Source organism: Ciconia boyciana, chromosome 6 (assembly GCF_034638445.1).
Source record: "Ciconia boyciana chromosome 6, ASM3463844v1, whole genome shotgun sequence".
In the NCBI taxonomy this organism is placed as follows: Eukaryota; Metazoa; Chordata; class Aves; order Ciconiiformes; family Ciconiidae; genus Ciconia; species Ciconia boyciana.
In genome coordinates, this window is record NC_132939.1 from 60,649,936 (window position 1) to 60,674,593 (window position 24,658).

A 24,658-nucleotide genomic window follows, 5' to 3' on the forward strand; every position below is an offset into this window, starting at 1 on the left:
CAATACTGCAGTACTAGTATAAGGAGGTTCCAGAATTGTTTGGCAAGTCATTTTCTGTGCAGCTGGTAGAACAATGAGGAAACTTGAGTTTAACAGAGAGAACACAGCAAGCTAGAATTACTTTTTTTTGTAGACTATGACCAAAGGCACGTCTGCTGTGGCTACCTGCGTAAAAATACTGGAGAATGCAGCCATGCCTTAGCAGTACTTTATTGTGCACATTTACATGTTCTCTGAATTAGTGTATCATAGGCTCTTGAAATCATCACATTCATGTAGCAAATTCTTCAACAATAATACCCTTTCACTTTTCACCACAATATATACAGTTAACGCTAACCTGTGGTAAAAGCAAGTTACAGCACTGCAGAAATGGATATATAAATTATACACAGAACTTGTACATGAAGAATTAATCAAATTGCATACTGTTATATGGGAGAAAATTACAAGAAATATGGCTAAAACTTATAATGGGAAATTCAAAATATACTTTTGGTATATAAAATCATGTACAATTAAAATTCCGGTGAAGTGCCTTTTTTTTTTTTCCTTGAAACTACAATGTAGTGGAATAGGTTATTGCATAACTTGCCTTGGCAACAGATGTGGGCTGCCAAGAACCACAGAAACTGTCCTCAAATAAGCTATTGCCTTTCTTAAATCTTCCTCTAAACCTTGTTTCTTTCTTCTCCTTGACTTAGCATCTACACAACCCTCTTTCTACTTCTATCCAGTCCTTCATATTTTCTTCTAGACTGACTCAGGCAGACTTCAAATTACACAGTATAACCCTTACCGGACTCTTACCCTTTTCAACTATTGCACTTTCATCCATGCAGACGTACAAATCCCTTAAGCTGCTGCAAGTTCGGTACTAACTGCTTTGTCCAGGATGGGCAAGCTCAGGTGGTTAGTAGGGGAACCTTTACATTAGTAGAGGTAACACTGGTGCTGTAGGCTGAATAATAAGAAAATAAAACACCAAGTGAAATACTGTGTAGGGGTTTTGAGACGTGTACAAATACTGCTGTTTTGTTAGTTCTCTAGCTTGATTCTAAATGCAAATAATACTAGATGCTAGACTATGTAAAGCTTTTGTTGGGGTTGTCTAGACTAGGATTTAAGCGTATAGCATGTTACCACTTGAAATCCTAGCCTTCATAAAGCTTTGGTGGCTACTTAATTATGCATGTAATAGGTGAAGATCTTGTGTCCTAGAACCCAAGGAGCTGATCAGTAATGAGAACTCAACATTCACTGGTATTGAACAAAATATCCAAAATCCTGATGTGGGACAGTTACTGTGGGGTTGGAACAAACTGGACAGCGTATCTGCACTCCGCAAATGACACCTCTGAACATTTAACACAAGAAAGCTCCTACCATGGAACTTTAACTTAAAACACTGCTTTAGACGGTAGTTGGCGCAACACTGTAGGTAGTGGAGGTATCGCTCTCCTCATCAGTGGCGGGTCACATAAAAACGATCCTCATTTACAAACTGCAGATCTTGGATGCTGTCCATTTAACAAGAGAAAGCACCATTAAAGCTAAATATAGTTTTATTTCTCTGTGTGAAATGATCAAAAATGATGGCTCCAGTGTATGTTTTAAGTTTCCAGTTACCAGCACGGTATTGCACAATTGTACAACTGAATTCAAGCGAGGGTTCGCTGTCTAGGTTTTATTCGTGGATATAACTGTAAAAACAGAATAAAAATATTAGGCTTTGCATGGTTGATACCAAGTTAAATATAAATCAATTCAACTATAACCAAGGGGTACTTATTAACAAGAACTGGGTGATGAAGTGTTTTGGGAGAGTGAGATTTTTGTAAGCTAGGTAACTACGTTCTTAGGTAACTTCTGAAAAATTAAGCTAGAGGCAGCAGGAGGCCAAGGGCTGATTTACTCCTGCCAACGGTGGCAAAATTGCTGCTCTGAAAATGACTTGGTTCATTTAGCTCAAGATCCCAGACTAGACCAAAGGATGCTTTTATGTAAGTACAATAATTCCCTGTCGAGCCCTAGAGAGAGCTTATTTCCTGCTCTATAAGGTTTTCTCATGCATTTTGTCCTCTTGTGTCTCTCTGCATAGTAGTAGTCTTATGTTCCTGGTCTCTCATGATAGGAGTGTTCCATTTGACTGACAGCAGCATAAACTACTTGCCTAAAGTTGTCATCTTCAAGGTTCTTTCCTGTCTTAAATGTGTACATATCTATATATTGCTTATGTTGTGCCAAGTATTAAAAACCTTCCTAAAGAACTTCCTGGGCCAAAGCTTAGAGCTGCCTAATAGAGCCACCACACTTTACATAGGGGCCCTATATTTTAGCCAAGGGGAAAAAAAAAAAATCTTATTAAAGCATAAAATATATTAAATATACTAGCTTGCAGAATAAAACTCAGCACTAATCTCCTAACCATAGCCTCTCCTTTTTGTTTACAATAACACAGAGGCCAGAGAGAATAAGGAATATGTACTTTGCAGCACTTGATAGCAGTGTATCCAGATGATGCACAGAGGAATTCAGACCAAAGATCCATCTTGTGTTCCTACTTCAGGAGGAGGTAAAAAATAGAAGGGAGAAGGTAACTTAAAAAGAACTTACCCCAAGAAGATTTTTAGGCACATAGCCTTCTTTATCATTGAGGCGGGCCCACCACCACTCTGTTTCATTGTCATCCTTGCGCCTTAGAATAGTAATGGCATCGCCCTCGTGGAATGACAATTCATCGTTATTCTGGGCTTCATAATCCCACAGAGCGTACACCACTCCTTTATTCATCACTCCCAACTTCTCTTGCACTCCTGTTAACAACAAATTAGAGAACACACTAGATGGTAAAATATCCTGGTTTTCCCTCTGAGATTTTTAGCATGGCCCAAACATTAGTCTCTTACTAATAAAATTTCGTTAACAATTTTCAGCACTTCCATGATGAAATATTTTCAGAAATTTAACTGCACGATAAAGCCAAATTTTACAGAATATTTTAAACCAATTTAGAGCATGAGGCTTTTCTCTTTTATTATATATGCAATAGAAACTTTACAATCTTTTGTTCAAATGAGGATAAAATAGTTTTACAAATGTTTGAGCAAAGCAGCTTTATAGAACTGTGTATTTCTCACGGGCCTGTTTTCTACAACAGACCTTATACAGTAACACTTGAAGCTTTTGAAAATCTGCACAATGTCAGGTATAGAGAGCCTTGATGAAGCTTATATCCTCTGATGTAAATTAAAAATTCGTCTGCTCCATCAAGGTACTTTTCTTGCAAAATATATCTTAGTAACTAAATACATTTAATTATTCATAAAGTATACGTGTTTCTTCATGTGATCTGCTAGAAATTTGTGCATCTGGAAGTTGGAATATCTGTCAAGATACTTGACAACTCACTGTTACTGTCAAAACCTCCCCATGGAAGCATTGTCTTGAAATTAAGCCAAATTAAACTTTAAAAATCTGTAACATTAGAAGGAGCCTGTGAAGTAACTCCAAGAACGGAAGGACTATGAGCAACATAATAACCAAAAGACTGTTGTTTTTAGCATTTTGAAAGAAGGGGTGATGGGCAGTATTGTCAAGCCTGGGGCCTAAGCAGCTGTTTCATGCAGATCAGAGAGACAGAAAGGGGTGAATTTTAGAAAAGCTAAAAAGGTTTGTAACAGAGTGTCACAGCTTACCATACAAGAACTGGGAACACTGAATATAACCTTCTTCCATCTCTTCACACTTGTCTGCAGCAGTTTCTATATCACTTATAGTTGAAGCAAAAATAGCTGCCCCAGATTCAACCAGTAGTTTACAGAGATGAACACTATTGCAAGAAGCAGCACAATGCAAGGGTGTCCTGAAATAAAGCAAAAATGTAGACATGAAAAAATAAACTTCCAGGATTTCTAACTATTTTACCTTCCAATGTAGAGTTTAGTCTATTTTTAAAGGAAATGTTCTTTATGATTATAGCGTACGTATGCATTGTCCAAAACCTGTCAAGCAACTGGAGTGGATCCCAGGATTTACCTGACTCCAGTAAAGCCAAACATAAAATAGAAGTTAGCAAAAATATTGATTTTCATAGCTTACAAAGCTGCTGGGTATAAAAGGGTATTTTCCAATATGAGGAACTTTGAAAGGTAAAATAAGGTGACGGCAAAACAGATCAGCACAGCAAGGTTTCACATCCCCTCCAAACATTTCAGAAGTGCCACATCTACCTCTAAGGCTAGATTCTTCAAGAACACCAAAATCGGTGGTGGGTTATATGAAGATGAAACTTAAATTAACTTTCATCAGTTGTTACTTACAGTTTAGTTATTTCAGCATGCGAACAAGAAATGCAACTATACCACTAAGGAAACCCAAAATGTAGTACACTTTATGATTTATGTGTGCTTGCAATGAGGTTGAATACAGTGTAACCTTGCGTTTATGTTCGTCACCCCCTAGATTAGAAAGCTCTCATTTGCTGGGGGTAAAGGGGAAGGAAGTTGTTGCCAAAACAGGTCTTGACTAAATTTTGAATGTGCATCAAAATGGTGTTTCTCCCAGATGCAAAGTTAAAAATCTTGACACTTACCACCCATCACTATCTGCTGCATTTACATTTACACCAAAATCAAGCAGGAACTTCACAATGTGGTGATGACCAGCACACACTGCGTTATGCAAAGGCGTAATTCCTTCATCATTTGGTTTACTGGGATCATCAACCTATTGAAAACATAAAATAGTTAAGCACTTTTCCCCCCCCAAATATTTAAAGAGGTTGCCATTGTTTAGAAGCTCACCTCATATATGATTCGTTGTACAAGATCAAATTCTCCCTCCAAAGAAGCATCTAGGAGGAGGGCCAAGGGATTGAACTTCACTCTCAAACCGTGGCCTGTTCTTTCTGAGTTAGGTTTCTTCAAGTTAGTACGCTTTGTCTGAGTAGAGATGAAGGTTGGAAGACATCATTTCAGGTTGCATAAGTATTAAAAACAATTCAGTTACTTTTTAACTAGATTGAGAATCCCATCCTCCTTAGCTGGTAATCAGAACTAGGCAAACATTTCTATTATAAATTCTCTAAATAAGAGGCTTGATACCTTACTATGTCTTATTCAGTTAAAAAATGAAAAAGCATGCCAATATAACCTAGAGGCTTCTAATTAAAGGTAGCAAGTAGAAGGAACGAAGTACTTAAGCCAATGGTTTTTGAGCACCACAATCTTAATTGTATCTAATATGAGCTGAATGTGTTTCTGGTGGATTGTCTGTGAGATGCTGTCAAAACTTTTGCTTAGACTAGAAAGCATGACACAATTAAGCCTAAGTATCAGTCTCTACTAAGAGGAATCTTTGCCTTGAATTAGCAAAAGTATCTGCTGTAGGTCAGTACTGACAAGTTAGTTATGAGTTTTGCTGTGGGAAAGAAAAGTACGGAACGTGAGGCTATTTTATGTGACATTCTAGGTGGAGTTATCAGGAGAAACATTCTCAAGATCTGAAACACATTTAAATGTGTTTTGAGAATATTCTGAATCATCCACATGTGTCCTTGTCACTTGCCAGAAAAAAAAAATCTATTATTAATTACAGCTTTTATAGAATGCTTTTAGTCTCTAGCACTGTAAGATCCATTTTCATTTATGCTCCTATTTAGTATGGCTATTTCAGTTTCGAAAATAAACCTCTCACAGTATGAATAATATCTGTTGCTAGCATATTCCATTCTCCCAGAAGTATCCTGGCCCACTTGCACTCATGGAAGATGCATACAAGGCTCTGTGCACACTGCAGTCAAATTGTAAGAGGAATGCAAGGTCCCTACGTGAATGAAAAAGTGGACATATTCTTGAAACCAATGTTAAAGTGAGTCATACCAACAACTAAGAATAAGATTCAGTTTTCTCCCTATTTTCAATTCTCCATATGCTGTAGATTTCGGTAATGACAAGTATTTAAAAGATTTCAGTGCAGCTGGAGGAGGGACTTTGAAAGCAATTCAAATTATGCAACAAACCCATTAGAAAAACATTTCTGCTAAAACAAGTCAGCTGTGTTGCTGTTAGTGTTGTCAGCCCTGGTCTCACATCTCTCTGCTGAGAGGGGAAGAGGAGTGCATTTCTCCCAGAACAGTTATTTCAGCTTGCTTGCAAATGATAAAGCTTCCCACTGCCATAGCTTACCCTTAGTTTCATACAAATAAGTTATCTTTGTAGGCCCAGCAAAATGAAAAAAATAATTTTAATGGAATCTCAGATCCCAGAATTAGTTCTACAACAGGAGTATATCCCCAAGAAGTTCTACAGCCTGAAGTACATACACAACCTCCTGTTGCTTCTGTGCATATTTTCCTTATTAAACAGCTATATTAGTAAAGAAACTAATCCAACAGAATCCTTCTTGGAGCCCCCTGGTTTTGTTTTCTTTTAGTATCACGAAACTTGAAGTGCAGACATACCATTGAGCATAAGCTTACCATCTTCCAGTTATGCTTAAACAGCTAATTCTACAGTTCACAAAATTGTTGTCTTGCTTTGTTACTTACTGGAGGAAGTGGAGGAGGAAGAGCAGGTGGCAAAGGAGCTTCATCTTCTACTGGAGAACTGACCTCAGGCGTGGGACTGGATGACTGTTCAGTAGAAGGAACTATAGCAGGATTGTTGTTGTTATCTTCAGTTGTCTCAGATGTTTGATTTGTGGTTTCAGTGCTTATCAGTTCCTCAGTAGCAGGAGAAGGTAATTCATTATCATTGGCATCTGACGAAGGGGGTGGCTCATCAGGAAGAGAAACTGTAGGTTGCACAGAAATAGGTTCTTCAATATTGCCATTGGTACTAGTGTTACCATTATCAACATCAGCTAAGATGCCTATGAAGTCCTGTGGATTGCTTGGCTGATAAAAAGGAGCACTTTCTATTCCTCCAGCAAGAGTATTAAAGCGCTGATACAATAATTTTTGTATATTTGGTCCACTTGGGCCTTCTGGTTCAGTGATAGAACTACGCTTCTTTAATGGCCTAGGAGCATTAGCCAGTTTTCTTCTCAGAGCTTCAAGGTCAGCATCACTTTGATATCGTAGGGGTGAATGCACAATAGGTGTGAGCTTAGTAGGACTGAGAGGACGAGGAATGTTTTCCACATTGCTGTTTTCACTGGATGGTGGAGCATTTTCCAGCTCTTGATCTTTTTCAGAGACCTCAGTCTGAGGCTGAGATTGTGGCTGTGAGGAGGTCTGGGCAGGCAAAGAACCATGAAGGAATGGCAAGGGTGAGGGAGAAGTTGAACCAGATTGCAATACGGGTTTTCCGTAAACTGAAGAAAAGAAAGATGGAAAACAGTGAAGAACTGTTCTCAAATTACATAATAAAATATTTGCAAGTAAGCCATGTATATGTCTGCTGCTACTTGTTTGACAGTAATACAGAAAGAAAAAAAATCAAGTTAATTACACTGGAACCTATCAAAACAGCAATAAATACTCACCTGTTGGTGATTGTGATGCTTCTTACAATTGCAAGCTACAAGTAACACCTGGAATGTTTTCCCTCTTTCAGGAGGAAACAGTAAGAGGAGAAAAACTCTCCTTTCTAGACACTGTTTTTTCAACTTATTTCTGCAAGTATCGGTAGAGTATCCAGACTGTATTGTTCTAATTGCATCTTGTTTTAAACAAAAGGTAATGGAATGTATACTTATTTATCACCCCAAAAATATATGGGATCATTTTTCTGGCATGCTGCATACATAAAAATATCTTTCCTCTTCTCACAGATTTAGACAAATTTTTCAAACTGATATGGAAAGTAAACTAAGCCCAATATTTAGATCTTAACAGTCTATTTCAAAGGAAAAAACATAGCAAAATATATTCTACCTGCTTTTACTGACTTATTTAAGGTATTGTATACAGCTTGTTGATAATTCTTTGGTGGTGTTGCTTGCTGAAGATACATTGAGTAGATAGAACTGGAGTTCACTGTCTGTGGCCCTTTTCTGGGAGACTGAGGTCTTGACCCTTTATCAGCTAGAAAAGGTCTGATCGCCACAGTTAAAGGGAGTTCTGGCCTGCCATCTCCTCCTGGAAACAAGGGGGGACCAGAAGGTTGATACGTAGGGCTGGGAGGTACAGAAATTCTCTGTTGAATCTGTTGTGAAGAACTGGGCTGATGTACGTTGCTTGGTGGCGGAAGTGGAACAGGTCTTTGCCGATTTGTTATACTGGTGCCAGGTCTGGGCAGACTGCCGTCCTTCCTTCTTTCTAGAGAATTTGTAGAACCTGTTCCTAAGGGAACTGGACTTGGATAGGTCCCATAGTTTTGAGGCAACTGCTTGCTTACACCAGGAATTGTTGGTGGCACCTTCCCCAGGTCAAGGCCCTATGCAAGAACAATAAAAAGGTATATACCATTTAGTTAAATAAAATAACTTGTGAGAAAGAATATTCCTCATTCCACAAAACATACTAATAATCTTGTGTGACAGCAAAGGAGTCAATATAAACAATTTGTATTCCTTAATCACTAGATATGATTCTCCCTGAATTTATCACAAGACCTCATCATACATCAGACAGAGGCCACTGTTTAAAGGCATCTTCAGCTATAATACATTAATACAAATCCAAAACTATGTGCATACTTTCAAAGCCCGAATAACTTGTTCTAGGTTCTGGATCTCAGTATGGAGTTGATAATGTATTTGATAATATATCGTGTGATAACAGAGTTTACCAAAACTATTTAAAGACAAGGTCCTTATTCTTTAAAGATTGCAGTCTTAAAGAATTAATAAAGTACTAGACAACAGTGCAGACAGACAACACCAGTGGACCCACTCAAGGATGGATTTAATAACTTCTTTTGTGAGCTTTTTGTGAGAAAAAGAGCACATTGAAAAAGTGATAATCTACACCAAGGAAAAATAGTAATGAAGATTTGAATTAGAAAAATAGGAAGGTGGGGGAGATGATTAGGAGAAGCAAAGGGAGAGAAAAGGGGAGACTGGATATGTAAAAGAACAGGAAGGAATATGAACTACTGAAGTTGAAAAAAAAAATATTGTAATATGATAAGAACAGAACAGGAGGAATACAAAGGTAATTTTCTTTCTGACTTTTAAAATAATCATCAGCAGGGAAACTGAACATGTATGTAACTGAAGTGAGTTCAGGTATGGAAGCCAAAGGTTCATAATTTCAGCAAAATGGATCTATAAATATATCACAGATGAAACCCACCAGTTTATCAGTACTTCCTAATACTGAAGTTGGCAAAGGCTGGCTAGATATAGTTCCTTGTTTTAAAGCAGTATCCATGCTTGATTCTTTCCAGTCTGTGTTGGAGATCTGAGGAGGTTTTACCACAGGGGTTGAGCTCTGTTTAAGTATTGGCCAATTTCCATCATTAGCTTGAAAACAGACAAAAACACTATATTTAAGATAATCCACATCACCATTGTAAACAAGCAAAACAACATGGGAAATGGAATAGCTTAGATTGCAACAGGATTAATTTGATTCCTGAAATGAGATAAATTACTATTGATGTTTGATTCAGAAATCAATACTGAAAGCCCAATCCCCGCACATAATATGCTGTTCATTACCCTTTGACATTCAAACTGTATTGAAAATTTCTATAGAAAAAAAGATGGTTACAATTTTGGTTTCAGCGTTGCATAATCTACTATTAGAAGGCAAACAAGTTCAGAACAAAAATCCTTACAGAAACACTTCATCAACATATTCCTTTTGGTACCATGCAGAGACACTGTCAAATTATGCTAAATGTTAAGTCTACGTAAGCTCTGAGTGGACTTACTCCAAATTTAAACTATGGTTACTAGATTCATTCACTCATAACAGGATGGAAAAACTCATTTCAACAATGGGGTGGAACAAAAGCATAACTGCGACTGCCCGCAAAGGAATGTAACTTACCTTTTGGTTTTTCCTCAACACACTTACCTGATTAGAATTGCCCCAGAGATTTAATTTTAAAGAAATTTATAAAGTCAGCTGACAACTTCAACTCACAATGTCAAGAGACAAGTCATGGGCTTTTATCTTCATATGCAAAAAATCATGCATAGCTGTACATAAACTGAGGCAACAAATCCTTAATGAAGTCCTAGATGCATTGATATGTTACTTTATTAACTGCATGAGACTATTTAGTTTCTGTTCTCTAACTAAGCGAGAGGGTTTAAGTAGCCTGATAATTAGATCTGGTTTATAGTAACTAAATAGACCCCTGGTTGGATCCTAAGGCTTTGATTTGCCTTTAGAAGATTAAACTTCATGTTTCTCTTAGTCTAAGGAGACCAGAGATCATTTCTCCTTCCCTATTGCCTGTAATTCCCTTACTGGAGCACTTAGCATCAGTAAAGATGACATGTAAAATGTAACTAACTTCACTAGAGGATGACAACTAAAATGGAGGGGCGTTTGTGTGTGTGTGGAGATTTACTGAGATTTCTGGACTCCACAGTAAGACAACATCAAATGAAAATCAGGTATTTAATGGCGACATTTCCAATTTCATTTCAGTTTTAAGCCTCTAGAAAAGAGAATCAGCAAGGCTATTTCTAGAATTCCGTGCCATCCTTGTCTAGTATAGTGGATAGTCTAAGAATAAGCTACATAGGAACATTCCAACTACAGCGAATTTAACATCACCGCTCTACTTTCTATCCATAAGCCTTATCCTCTTTATTGAGTATCCCCCCCCGCCGTATGACAACCTGAAGATTTCTTGACAGTGACCACCCAGTGTTTTCACTGTGTGAGTGCAAATTCACTCTATTAGCTCATAAACCTATTTATAGGCTTGTTAAAATCATATCACTTTTAAGTAAACAAACAAACAAAAAAGTTACACCTCTGCATTTAAGCTACGATACTAATTATTTTTTAATTATATGTGCAGATCATTCCTTAATATTACACACACTATATTGTATTAAACTTTCAAATTCAGATCAACTGTGTTTGAATTCTGAGAGATAATTACTTCGGAGCAAGAGTATTTTTGTGGTTGGTCATTTAAATAGGGTTAACACTTGCATATTTTTACAATGAGAATACAGTATATAGTCCAGAAATCACTTTTCAGACTTGCAAACTGCCAGGAAGTCAAGTATTGAGGCCCAGCTTTAGTATTGGCAACATCCCAGAACTGGACATGTTGGGGTTTTTGTTTGGTTTTGTTTTTAATCATCTGGTTATCAAGAGCAAGACCAAATCGACCAAAGTCTAAACACTTTGACCCTAAATAATGGCAAATTTTCCATTGAATTAACATTTACTGTACAAAATACACAGGATGTTCCATAACTCCAGTAAGGCTATGGTTCAGTAAAACTTTTGTTTTGAAGATCAGTAAAAGGTGTTATAAATGATTCACGCTAAACATGAAAGCATCTTTAGCCATAAGTTTAGCTATTAAGAAAGCACTTACAGGAACAACAGCAAAAATCCCAAATGATTTAATTATCTTACCTGCAAATACAAGCCACACTCTTCTATTAGAAAGATAGTTATACAAAAACTTTTTGTAATCCTTCGAATTCCAAATATTAGCATGTTCATCCCCAAATTCTGTGTAACAGACTGGAAGTAAATTCAGACTCTTTCCCCTCTAACTTCTCTGTTTCATTCTACTTAGATAAACATCAGAATGTAACTGTTCCCACCTTCATGTCCTTCATATTACAATCTGGCAGACTTGCCAACTACCATGCATTTTTATGAGTGCACCTCTCATGTACTCCCACACCCCAAGCTGAATCTCATGCACTGAACTAAGCTGCTGTTGCAATCTGCAGCTGCAGCGTATGGCGCCAGAGGCTGCAGGATAGGTGCTAAGAGGAGGCAACCGAACAGCGCCTGCCTTCTGCTATCTTTGGTTAGACTGAACAGGTCCCAGGCACTCTTGCGCATCTGATGGCAACGCCCTTCTGACAAGCCCTCACTAGCTCCTGCTCTCACCCACCCCATAGGCATTTCAGCCAACTGGCTTCATTTTCGCCTCCAAATGTACCCTCTTGTCTGCTGCTTTTAAGACTACCTAACACCCAGTGTATTTCAGCTCCCACCAGTCCCTTTTGTATTTACGTAAATAAGACTCTGACATGCAGACACAAAAGGTTTTGTGCATTTTCTCTGATTTTACCTAAAATTTTTATAGGTCTGGATCCAGGATACTTACTATGGCAACTGAAGTGCAAACCAAGTATAACATTTTTATCCAATGGAAGTCAGCAAGATTCTTGCTATTGACTTGGACAGAGTGAGCTTTTATCCCAACTCTGGGGCCAGTGCTACATGGAAACTCAAAATTTCCCACGAAGTAACTCAAGCTAAACCTGTATGTAATACATCTATCTAATCTGAGATAGACTAAAACATGCTTTGGTGATTACCATGAATTTTCTAGTAACAATTAGAAAATTTCAAGGTTTTTCAGTGAAGAAAACTCATCCCTAGTACACTACTCCAGTATTCCAGGGATGAATTTGCTGCAAATCTATTTCCTTCAAAGATGAAAAGCAAGTTCTCAACAATTTTACATTTCAACAGCATCTTCTGCATGCCAGACCACAACACAAGTTCTAAAGATGCTGTTTAATATGCATCTGTATGCAAGAGCTCAGATGACCATATTAAAAACTGAGTTCTTAGCTAGCCAGAGATCTTCCATGGACTCACAGTGCTGGGTGTCAAAGAGAGTAGGTGCCAGGCGGATGACATTGTGAACAGCAGACTGAAGAGAAGTGGGAGGTGACAGAATAGGATCCACTATTATGTCTAAATCAGAAACCTTCCAGGTGTCTGGAGATTTTTTCACACACCCACAGTCTGTCTCTACCGGACACACCAAGGCAGATCCAGTTACACAGAAAAAGAAAGAAAAAAAGTGGTGGGAAAATTATAACAATGACAATGGAGAAATTAGAACAGGAACACTCAGATAATGAGAAATAAAAGCATGACAGTTGAAAAACAATTCTCAATTTCTTTTCTTCCTGGGAGCATATAAGTTTCTCCTTACATAAATCTGTCTTATAGGACTTTATTCAAGTACATTCAGAGTAATAAACACAAAGTCAGTCCTCAGAAGAATTACTTTTATAAAATCAAAAAGTTATCATTCAGAGATCTTGTAGCCTCCTGAGGTATGTCTAGACGTGGGTATGTATATCTTCTGAGGTTGATATTTTAAAAATAGTGAATTATTTTTGGTTGGTGAACTTAAAAGTTATGAGCTGTCCTTTCCCATATGTGGAAGAGGAATCCACATGTCTGAAAACAAAACTGTTGCAAAAATCTGTCACTTCACCCTGCAATTAAGTAATTCCATATTGTTAAGACTTTTCCATAAAACCACAGTGATGGGGTTTGTACAGCCTCTGAATTAAACTGAAGGTGTTGTTAAATCACTAGTATCAATGGAAAAAAGACTGGGTTTTTTTTAAGTTCTGTTTGGATAGTTTCACTTCCTGTCCTTGGGATTTCTAGGGGGGGCATTTCTGTCATTCTTTCCTACAGAGATGTTCAGACTGTCGTCCCTCCATCTCTTCCTCCCCATTTGGAAGCATGCTGCAAGCTTTGCTGGAGTATTCCGTTTTAAGTACTGGAATGCATGTGAATATTGCAGAAGCTTTGCTCTAGTGGTCATTGTTTATCTCATTTTTAGATGTCTCCTAGGAGACCAGGTAAACTAAGTCCTGTGGTTAGACCCATGGGATCGTCCATTTTTATTTGTATTACGCGCGTTTTCCTAGCTAACCATTTCTTAAGAATTCTGATTTTGCTAAGATGTGAGCAGAGAGGTGAACTTTGCCAGAATGAGAACTTCAGGCACAAATGTCATGACCTGCTTCCTTCCGTTACCAACGTAAATTTAAAAAAAAAAAAAAAAAAAAAATTTATAATGTAGATGGTCTTATTAATTATGGGAGACCTGGGAGCCAATTTGGAAATCGAATTCTGGGGAGTACTCTGGAGGGAGAGCTCCTTCACTAATGAAGGCAGAAACAAGTAAACAGCATCAATGCTAAGGTTATTCCATTTCAGAAATGCTTCAAGCACCACAAATTCTCATAGCTCAGTTAGAACAAAAACTTCCCATAGTTTTTTTCCATTTCCTAGTTAGTTTCCTTCTGAGAAGTGATATTATTTTTACTTGTTCACTAACTTTGTTTTACTTGACAAAAAGCAACATACTGTTAATACTTGTTTATAATATAGTTTGCCACAAAGTTGATTTCATTATTATATTCAAACACACAAACTAATTGAAAACCTATTAAAGACAGAACATAGAATCTGTGAAGGAACCAGGTGCTCCTTTTAGCCATGTACCAGCTAGTAAAATTTCAAGGAAAACACTCAGTCTCCTAAGAAAAATTCATGGAAAGAGGCAAAAATGCTTCATATCAAATGACTAATGTCCAATTCACAGAGTAGTATCAAGACATCTAAAACTTGCCTTTTCCACTACAGACATTATGCCAACACGGGGTCTCCTAAGATTACTCCTTTTCTTTACTACTCCTTTCCAAACCATGTGTATTAATAAACACCACACTTAAGTGCTTACCGGATTTTGATCTTCCATGTGTTGAGCTAGAAGCAATGGTGAGAGACTGTGGTTTAACTGGATCTACTGGTACAGAGTAAGTGCCAGCACTTGGAACTTGGATGTAAGGTCCTACTGCTGCCACCCTTCCTGAAGCATTCAAGGATGACTGGGGTGATGAAGTTCCATTAATACGATTCAACTAAAGAAAGGAAACAAATTGAAATGTGAACTTCCATTTAATCTAGGCATTTGTGTATGGACAGGAGGTCTAAATGTAATTATCTAGAACCATGCACTGTAGCTAAGAAACCTTAATAATTAAGTTACCATACTCCATGCTTCTACCCCCCCCAAAAAAAAAAAAAAAGTAGACAAATTTTATTCTCTAAAATCAACACCTCAAAAATTAAATTTCTCAGCCACAGCACATACATTTCTTGTAGAAACCTTTATCTGTATAAGGTCTCTTTCATTGTGCCTTTCTTAGACAAATGGGCTAAAATGAGTTCTTAAATGATCAAATATGTTTTGGGTTTTTTTAAAAGCAATACCTCCAGCTAGGAATACGTACGGGAATCCAGAATTTATCTCTCTACTCCTTAGACAAATGGTCTACTGTGCAACTGATTTATTTTCAAAGTTCCAGACAATTATTAAGACTAACTTTACCAGACCATTTATATTTTTATCAATTTTCCATATTGGAAGATCAATATTTTATAAAAACCAAACTTTTTATGCTCTCATGCTTTGAAACACAGCCCATAATCACACTTTCCTTCCTAGAAATATAAACTACTATAATTTTTAATATAGTAAGGTCTGGGCCATAAAGAAAAATAAAAGGAAACACATTCTAACAGTTTTATGATACCTACGCAAAACCGTAAAATAGTTTTAAGAAGCCTGCTACTTTTAAAATAGGTTCTTTAGATGTAATTGTATTACTCAGCTGGGAAAAAGTGAGATTCTATGTAGTTTTTATAGTCTCTTGATAAACTAAAGTGTGGCCCTTTTAACAGTTTATCTTACAGGAATGTTTTCTTTTTGACGTGCCTCAACTTTTTTCTTGTATAGTCGTTCACGCAGCTCATTGATTCGCTTGTCCATCATAGCCACCTCCATATTACGTTTGTTTAAGAGTTCTTTCTGCTGCTGAAGCTTGGAGTTCTGCTCCTGGTTAAGCCTGTTACGAATCTTAAAAAAAAAAAGCGCACTTGTTAGGACAGTTACTTCATTTTGTCTGTTGTCAAGTTGTTTTTTAATACAGTGTTAAAAAACCCAAAGCAACTTGGATCGTCTATGTTCTGACGTCTCTAATGTTACGCTTCCACACAGCCTGTCAAATTAGCATTTGCAACCATGAACAACTCTTAAAAGAAAGCAGCAAAAGAATGTCCTAATAAACTAGTGGATACCTATTAAATACACGTAGACTGCATCCCATTTATAGCAAATCGATTGAAGAATTAGGCATAAAGACATTTCAGGACTGAATTACACTGTGAAAAATTAAGTCACAGAAAATGTTTGTAATGTTTAACCCCCAAGACAGTTTGAATATTGTGAAAACTAAGTGATAAAAAACTTGTAATAGAAATTATGCTATTGATTCTGTTTCCAGTTCCGCATAAAACTCGATGTCTGGATGGGAGGTTAACTGAACTGCTAATGCAGGGACTGGGCACAGATTTTCCTCTCTACATGGGGATTAAACTGAAACCTTCACAGCAGCTTTCCAGTAAGATTAGGGGATGGATTACCTTTATGGTTTAAATCAACCAAGACAGTCTTTATAATTATTTCTCTTGCTTTCCCATTGGCATTTTTTCATACCTTCAATAACTCTGACAGTATTGTCTCAGTGTTCCAATTTTCATGGTAGTGTTACATGCAAAAAAAACCTGAGGCAAATTTAAGTCTTGATAAACATATATGGGATCATGGTGAAGCACAAGAGAGAAATCTTCATCTGTTGAGCATCTTTGCACTTAGAAATACTACAAAGGTAGATAGATACCTGATCTAGTTGAAGATGTCCCTGCTCATTGCAGGGGGGTTTGGCCTAGATGACCTTTAAAGGTCCCTTCCAACCCAAACTATTCCAGGATTCTGTTCTATGATTCTGTATGCCTTGTATAAATGGGGAAAGGGGACCCTTATTCCTAATTGATGAAAACATGTGATGGATTAATTTGTATGTTGTATTTGGTCATGTAAAGAAATGAGTGAGACTAATTTTGAAATTTAAATTAATTTTGAAATATTAACTATATATTAGAGCTGTTGCCTTGATCACAATAAAGTACGAGTAAATAAAAAAGCCCTCAAATCCTGACACATTGGCACATGATTAAGTATTCCATAACTTCTAAACATAAAAATTGGACAACATTTCAATGTCAATGGAATATTTAATTATTCTCGTGAGAACTACACTTTAGATGTAACGATCTTCTTGGAGGAAGATATAAGATAGTGATACAGGGAATACTGTGTGAATATACTGCAGCTGTAGTGCACTATATAGTGCAGTGAATACAGTGCAGCTTATATTTGTGATGATTCTGTTAAAATGTGTTATTTAATTCCTATGTATTTTGTTTATTTACACCAGACATTATAGCTATATTTTCATAAAATATTTAAATACTATTTCATTCACTGTCCAGTCATGTCTCCAAGTTAAGATGGCATCTAAGTGAGCTTGCTACACCCAGTTCTTTACAAAATAGAAAAGTACTGAAATGAATTTTTAAGATTTTTTTTTTTTAAGAGCAATTAAAACAAATACTAGACTATGTATTTAAACCGTCAGTATTTCAGTATTAGGGGCTGAGAAATGCCCTTCAGAACACTTGCATGCTTTGTATCATTATGTGTATGAGCAACAATAAAAATAGGTTTTAAAGAGGGTTATATGCTAACTACAACTTCACACATTAACAGCATTCCAATACACCAGTTTTATAAGATGTCACAGAACCAAATGGCCACCCATAAGAGCAGTAATACAGCTTTTTAAAATCTACAGCTATCATCCAAATAGCATCTCTCCATTACTTACCTGTAGCTCTTGATACAACTTTTTTAATTCTACTGCTGCAGGTCCTGTCATTTGTCCATTGTAAGACTGAAACCCATTCAGTTTCCCTTTCCTTAAATCCTCCAGTTGCTGAGTAAGTTGATCCACTTTTAACACTGCAGCCTGTAGCTCCTGCTGCTTTTCCTGGAACATGGCACTTATATGCTCAATTTCAGTTGCTAAATTTAACAACGTGAAAATAACAAAAAACAATTAAGTAAAGCAGAAGTTGTTGATTTTTTTAATTCTACAGGTATTGATAAATACAACACACTAGTTTTAAATCTAGTATATGCATGCACATAGGAAATATTTATGTGTTGGGAATTTGCTAACAGTCATAGTATTTCCTAATAGTTATAGAATACACTTATTCTGACTTTATGCCTGACTATATAAAAAAAAAAGTTACATCATATATAAATTTCATAGAAACACAGGACCCTCTGTAAGACAAAAAACATTCTGTCTGAAATCCTGCTTCAATGCCATATTGACTAGCAATATGGCATTATTTGCCAGTCATGCAGTGAATAGTAAATTAAATTAAATAAATTACTTAAAAATTCCACATACATAGATTGCCATTCATGATCTTGCTGTAGTCCACTTGTCCTCTCATGGCACGGATCTTTTTCAGCTTTGTCTCCTGGGTTTCAACACGTTCTTTAAGTTTTTGAAGCTTTTCACTCTCAGAAACAGACTGCTGCTGACGACGTTCTTGCTGCTTCAGATAACGCAAACGTTGTTCCTGACAAAATGAGTTTTTAGACAAGAGGCACCTGTTACCCATTTATTTTTAAAAAAGAAGTTAACTTCGAAAAACACATCACTATGATCAGTGGTTTATTTCCAGAAATCAGAAAAGTTGTATCTAGTTAAAATATGTATCAGTCCTCCTAGAAAAACTTAACATTAATTGAACAAATCTGTTTTAGAGCAGAGATTCAAGATTTTTTAGACCAAATATAAAATCTACATATATGTGCAAATACAATCCCAGCCTGAACACTCGTTCAAACAAATCTGTGAAGCTTCCTCTGGCATTTGTTTTCTGCCACTATTAATACTTTTCCTGCTGTTGCAAAATGAACTTCCAACGCTGTCATCCAGCTTCCCAAAGAAGACAAAATATGTCTAACAGACCATTTTAAACAAGCTGACCTACTGTAAGATAATGTTCCAGTTCTAAGTAACACTGGGCACACGAGGAAAATGTTTCTTTTTCTACATTATTTCCATCAAAAAAGAACAACAGAATTGATAGGTTGATTCCCAAGTACTCCAAGCATCCAATACCTACTGTATAACACCTATAACAATGTCAAAAACATTAAACCCACTCCCCACTCTGAAAACATACTTAGATTCTTAATCTCAGAGACTTTGGAAATGTAATATAGGAATATATACGAAGCAGGCATATTCTCATCTCACACCACTATTACTATACTGGAGTGAATGACCTACTAAAGATGAGCAGAGAGTCAAGCCTGGTCTATCACAGATCGTGAAGTGAGCCTCACAAAAGAGACAATTAAAGCCTAGCAATATTTTTATAAAGACACATAACTTGGCAAAACAATGGATTTCTCGAGTTCTTTCTTGAGCTTATCTAGAATGAATTAGTGTGTTTTTCTGGATCCATGAAACTGATGTTTGCGTATGTTGAAGGAAATTTGTATTATTATATTCTGTATATAATTATTACCTTAGCAACCAACATTTGCTGTTGATTTTCAATCTGCTGCTGTTGTCGGGCAGCCATATCTTGAAGTTCAGAAAGAGTGAGCTCAACACGTGGATTCCCAACCTGCAAAACACAAAATGTTACATTAATGTGTTGATGTATATTAAGCGTTCTGACTATAGAAGCTAAATCCTCACTCCTCAGAGGAAGGCTAAAGCCTCCTCCCCAGTCCTCAGAGGAATAACGATAGATACCGATGAAAGAGTAAGGAACCTCAGAGCAGAATGAAAGGACACAGACCATGCACATACCAGGGACAGAAAAAGCAAAAAGGGGAAAAGCAGATGAATGACAAAAACACTAAGAGACAAAACAAACAAGAGAAAAAAGCCCTTATACTACATTTAACACTGCTCTGTTCACATGTACTGTAGAATTAATACACAGTACTGGTATGGCACATGTGATAACATGCATACAAGCAGGTATTTTAAGCAGTAATTGGAATCTGAAGCTTCTTTCCTTTCCTACCGCTTTCATTTTAACTGCCTTGGCAGCTTTACCTGGTGATTAGCGTTATTTACCTAGCGCAGGACAAGACCACATGAGAACCCTTACATAAAGGCTTAGATAAAGGCTGTCACTAAGCTCACATCCAAAGATGGTGAAATTTCCTGGCAGATTGGAGCATTTAAGGTAAGAATCTGTGAAAAACAATCTGTACAAAGTGAAGCAAAGTAAAGTTGATCCCCTTTGGATAAGTAAGTGGCTATTACTGAGCAAACTTTGAATGAAAAGACAAGACATTAGTAGGGCTTTATTGCTCCTTTTGCATTCCAAAACTAACAAATCATTTACAAAATTGGGGTAGAGAGGCAATTACTGAAAATTATTTAAAATTTATGTTATGCTGTGACAATGTGCGAGACCAAATACTATGTGTTTTTAACAATGAATGCATCGTTTCAGTATATTCATAGTTCTATCAACACATATAATTGAAATTATACATTAAATTACTTCAAGTCAACCATGTTTTTTACTATGCAATCACAAGAAGGAAAGTGCAGTGTAACAAGACCAATTCCAGAAGCTGACACTTGCCCCACACCTGCTTTGCTACTCAGAAAACCAAAACCCACAACCTTAGAATTGCAATTTAACCACAACTTTAGAATTTGCACAGAAAGAGCATACCAGCCTTTGAAAAATTATGCTGGAAAGCTGGAAAGTTCAGAATAGCCCAACATCTGTTTCAAGATATTTACATGTAATTCAGTCCATTTATTGGATCAATGTAAAAAAGCTGGATTACTGCATTGTAATAATTCAATAAACAATGTAGTATTTTCACCAAACTACATGACTACACTATTAGTAGAACAAATTAAAATTACATCATTTCCTATCCTCAATATAGTCAATACTGCTGAAAAAGAAAAGAAAATTAGAAGTTTGGGATATATTGATAATATATAATAATAAACTCTCTTTCAAATTAATGTTTTCAAAATGGAATGAGGTCTAAACATTTTAAAGATGCACAATAAAAACAAACAAACAAACAAAAAAAACAAAAACGCCAAACACCTCCTCACCCCAATCAATCAAGCATCAGATTGTGGATCTGATCAAACCCGATCCCAGAGGAAAGCCGACTTAGCTGCTCTGCTGTTCTGGGCCCATGCTACTGACTTCCAATGCAGTTCTGCAGTGATCTTGTCTGACAACGTCCCCTGCAATACCTGTACCTCACTCTAAGCAAAGTAAAATTCTCCTCTAACATCTTGTTGATACCAAAGTATCTCAGCCACTTTGAATGGCTTGTTTCATATTCCTACATCAAATTCCTACTTAAGTAACTGTCAGTTCTCCACAATCAATGCATAATACAGAACTGTTTCTTTAAGCTTCAGTCAGGAAAGGGAAATAATATTTGTCTTAAAATAACTGATTTATTTTTTTTTTTTTTTTCTACTTGAACTCCAATTAATATTTCATGTTTCTGCACACAATTATTCAGGTAAGATATGCACCTCAAGGTCAGTCACTAAAATGAGCCAGATTTGGAAAACTAACTTTTAAAGTTGCTGCATGATATAGACATGATATAGAGACGTCAGCCTAAAATTTTTAGAGAAAGTTATTGTCCCTCTTTGAATATTTCCTACTGAATAAATTATGGAGTGAAATTATAATTCTTACTGGATACTACAACTGAAACTCCTCTTACTAGTCAACAATAATGAAAACTATTTATGGTAGAGAAGTGATTAAAAAAATAACTATGTATTTATTTACAGTTATAGCTATATAGAATAGTGGAACTAGAACAAAAGGTAAAATCCACCAAAAACACTAATTCTCTATTTCAACACTTTGTTAGTAAACACAGTAATTTAAAAAAAAAGATTGAACTTAGTAGTATGTACTTTTTCTATTAGCATGACTTATGATAGACAAGAGTCCTTCACAATATTCTTTAAGGCCAAATAACTTGTATGCACTTGTGGCCACCAGCTAATAAATCAAAGAGAGACATTTTATTATTAATTACAGACTGAAAGGCACTAATGGGGTAAGAAAGTAAGGAAGCTTTTCCAAGTGCCATCCACAAACCAAAATGTGCTCACTTGAGAGAAGAAAATAACATAGAAAAACCAGACTCTGCTCCCAGAACATGTTCAGGCTCTGCTGACTTCCTTTGGCATGACCTTCTGCCAGAAAAACCTAAACCTCTACATCTGCTTCTGCTGGACTCCGTAGACAATTCTTAAAAGGGGCTCAGAATGGCTTTAGGGCTTCCCCCTGGATCACTGATTTTAAAAGTAAAAAAGGTGGGGGGTGTGAATTGATAGTATTTTCTCAATACACATATGCTCTGTTTCAAAAATATAAAACTTGCATCAGACTATGCAAAGTCTTCCCAATGCTTCCCTCCTTTCTGCTTTGATCATCAGTTTAAGTTAACAACATTGATAGCTCATTCTATTTCCAGCAGTAATTTTCAGTATAACACTGTCCGAGAAAGAGAGATGTTTTATTCTGCTACGAAATCTTGTCGAAATATATCCAGACTCAAAAAGTGGTATCTGTATAGGGGTTGTGTATATTTCAAGGTAAAAAAGCCATTTCACCAAGTGAAAATTACAGATTTCCTAAATGAAAAATGTAACCTGGAATGCACAACGACAATAAGAAACTGGTTTGTAAAAGCACCAGAAACAAAAAACCAGTTTGATCCAAAAGCTCAGAATTTTTACTGCTTTAAATAAGCATATTTGAAAGTGTCTTATAATGCCTGAAAAAAGTACTGCATTATTTTGTATTATGTAAAGTATAGAAGATTAATTATAAGATGAATGCAAATATTAGCTTCTCCTTAAAGAAGCTATTAACTATTGTAAAATGTTCCATTTAAAAAGTGAAATGTCTAAAAACCTTTTATACATGGCAAAGCACAAGAACATGGGAAACAGTGATAATTAACCATTTAAATATAAACGCTCTATGAGAAATCTTTTAATGTTTACCTCACTGAATACCAATAAGTGTCCCTTTCACTTAAAATAACCACACTATACTTAGGAAAGAAAAGAAGAGGCAGCTGAGGAAACAAAGTTTTAAACCTGTAACTTCACTCGCAGTTTGTTCTTTTTCATCCACATGGCAAAAGCAGTAAACAGACCAAGCAGAATTCCTCTTCGACATCAAATAAATTATTTTCAGATAGACTGTTGCTGATTTCAGGTCTCCAAAACAGGAGAGCATCGTTTTTGAAACAGCACGAAAAACACTGAATCTTTCTCTTGCCGAGATCTAGTTGAATCAATTCGTTTAGAGCATTTCATATTAGTTGAGTCTGCTTGTAATAACCTGTATGCAAACACCACCACTGAAAAAAGTCAGTCTTGGTCCTTCTTCAGAACCTCAGGTTATGCAAGGCAAAGAGCACACTATATTTTCTCAGTTCTTTAATGAAGTTGTTGGTTTCTCAGATTCTTAGGTTTGTGCTGTTCATATGAGTTATTACAATTTTGTCCATGAAGTCACTCACCTCTCAAAACAAACATGAGCCTATCGCATTTAAGGTCCAGACCTCCTCCTTTCTCCTGGAGCAAGAGAAACCTACCTCCTGCAGAACTGCCTTCTGAAGGATGTACTAAAAAGCCACCACAAATATCTACTCCTCCAGATTCCACAGATTCATTTGCTACATGGTGATACATCAAAGCAGACAGTTTTGCTGAATTGTAAATTTCTTTTCATTGATTCACAGAAGCAGTTACACATAGAGATGAACTCATAAATAAAATGCTATAGAACAAACACTGCATTATTAGGCACTCAGGAAGTATTATGTATGTCTCATACAGACAAGAATACTTTACACCTATATTCCCTAATTTCTTAATATTGACAAGAATCTTAAAAAAATTTGTATTTATTTTGTTTAGCATGCACTTTAAAAGGTCACGATGAGAGACAGAATTTGTAATGAACTGGAGTTTCAGCTTCTGACATTACCCTCCTACTACAGACTAATATTTTACCATTTGATGATTAATATTTTTGAGACAGGTGAGATGAATGGTACAGTAGTAATTAAATAGTTTGGGAACCAGTTTAAAAGCTGCCTCAAAACAAGTCATACCTTAGGCATTTAATTAAGAAAAGGAACCTCCTTTAATATTTAATTCTACACATTAGTCTTGTCACTCTGAAAATTCATTTTCTTGTTCCTCCTTCCTTCCTTTCTGCCCTCACACTATGCTGTTCTGTCTGTCATCACAAAGTCCTCAGTCTACATGCTTTTGAGCTATTATGAAATGGCTTACTCATTGGCAACCCACAACAGTAATGAAAAATTGTACCTGAACTCAAAATATTTCTTTGACAAGCAAAGTATACTGTAGCCAAGACATGTAAGCAATAAGGACAGATTCCAGTGGTTTTTTGCCTTTACTCCCATCAGAAAACTATCTTTTAAGAGGAATCTAATTATGTCAATATTAAAAACCCCAAGAGACTAATCTTTTGAAATAGATTATTTTTTAAAAGATTATAATTAGGATATGGTTTGATTTTATGCATTTCTTTTCCTCCATGTCTAAGCCATGAAGATACTTGTTTTGGATCATTTTCTAAGTTTGCACTAGTAAGAACAGAAAGTTACTTTTAAAATAATAATGAAACATATACTAAACCCACACCTGAGACTGTTATGATTTCAGAAATAAGAGCTTTAAAGGAAAACAACAAATATTGAAAAGCTTTTCAGGCCACCATAATGAC

General features: G+C 36.3%; 1 protein-coding gene across 5 annotated transcripts in view; it reads right to left on the reverse strand.

Annotated features, from left to right (window-relative positions):
* Positions 1-178: 178 nt before the first annotated feature.
* PPP1R13B (protein phosphatase 1 regulatory subunit 13B) overlaps positions 179-24,658 on the reverse strand; it is a 75,447-nt gene continuing 50,967 nt past the window's right edge. For 4 of the 5 annotated variants that reach the window (XM_072863581.1, XM_072863584.1, XM_072863585.1 and 1 more), the window contains exons 5-17: positions 19,385-19,486; positions 18,250-18,424; positions 17,656-17,852; positions 15,621-15,785; positions 14,607-14,787; positions 9,242-9,411; positions 7,880-8,381; positions 6,551-7,317; positions 4,806-4,943; positions 4,595-4,728; positions 3,699-3,865; positions 2,617-2,816; positions 180-1,703 (exon numbers count right to left, since the gene is read on the reverse strand). In XM_072863581.1, coding sequence (XP_072719682.1) covers positions 1,662-1,703; positions 2,617-2,816; positions 3,699-3,865; positions 4,595-4,728; positions 4,806-4,943; positions 6,551-7,317; positions 7,880-8,381; positions 9,242-9,411; positions 14,607-14,787; positions 15,621-15,785; positions 17,656-17,852; positions 18,250-18,424; positions 19,385-19,486 — 2,940 coding nt within the window. In that variant the 3' untranslated portion in view covers positions 180-1,661. Of the gene's footprint in view, positions 1,704-2,616; positions 2,817-3,698; positions 3,866-4,594; positions 4,729-4,805; positions 4,944-6,550; positions 7,318-7,879; positions 8,382-9,241; positions 9,412-14,606; positions 14,788-15,620; positions 15,786-17,655; positions 17,853-18,249; positions 18,425-19,384; positions 19,487-24,658 lie in introns of all 5 variants that reach the window. The other variant, XM_072863582.1, reaches the window with a different exon arrangement.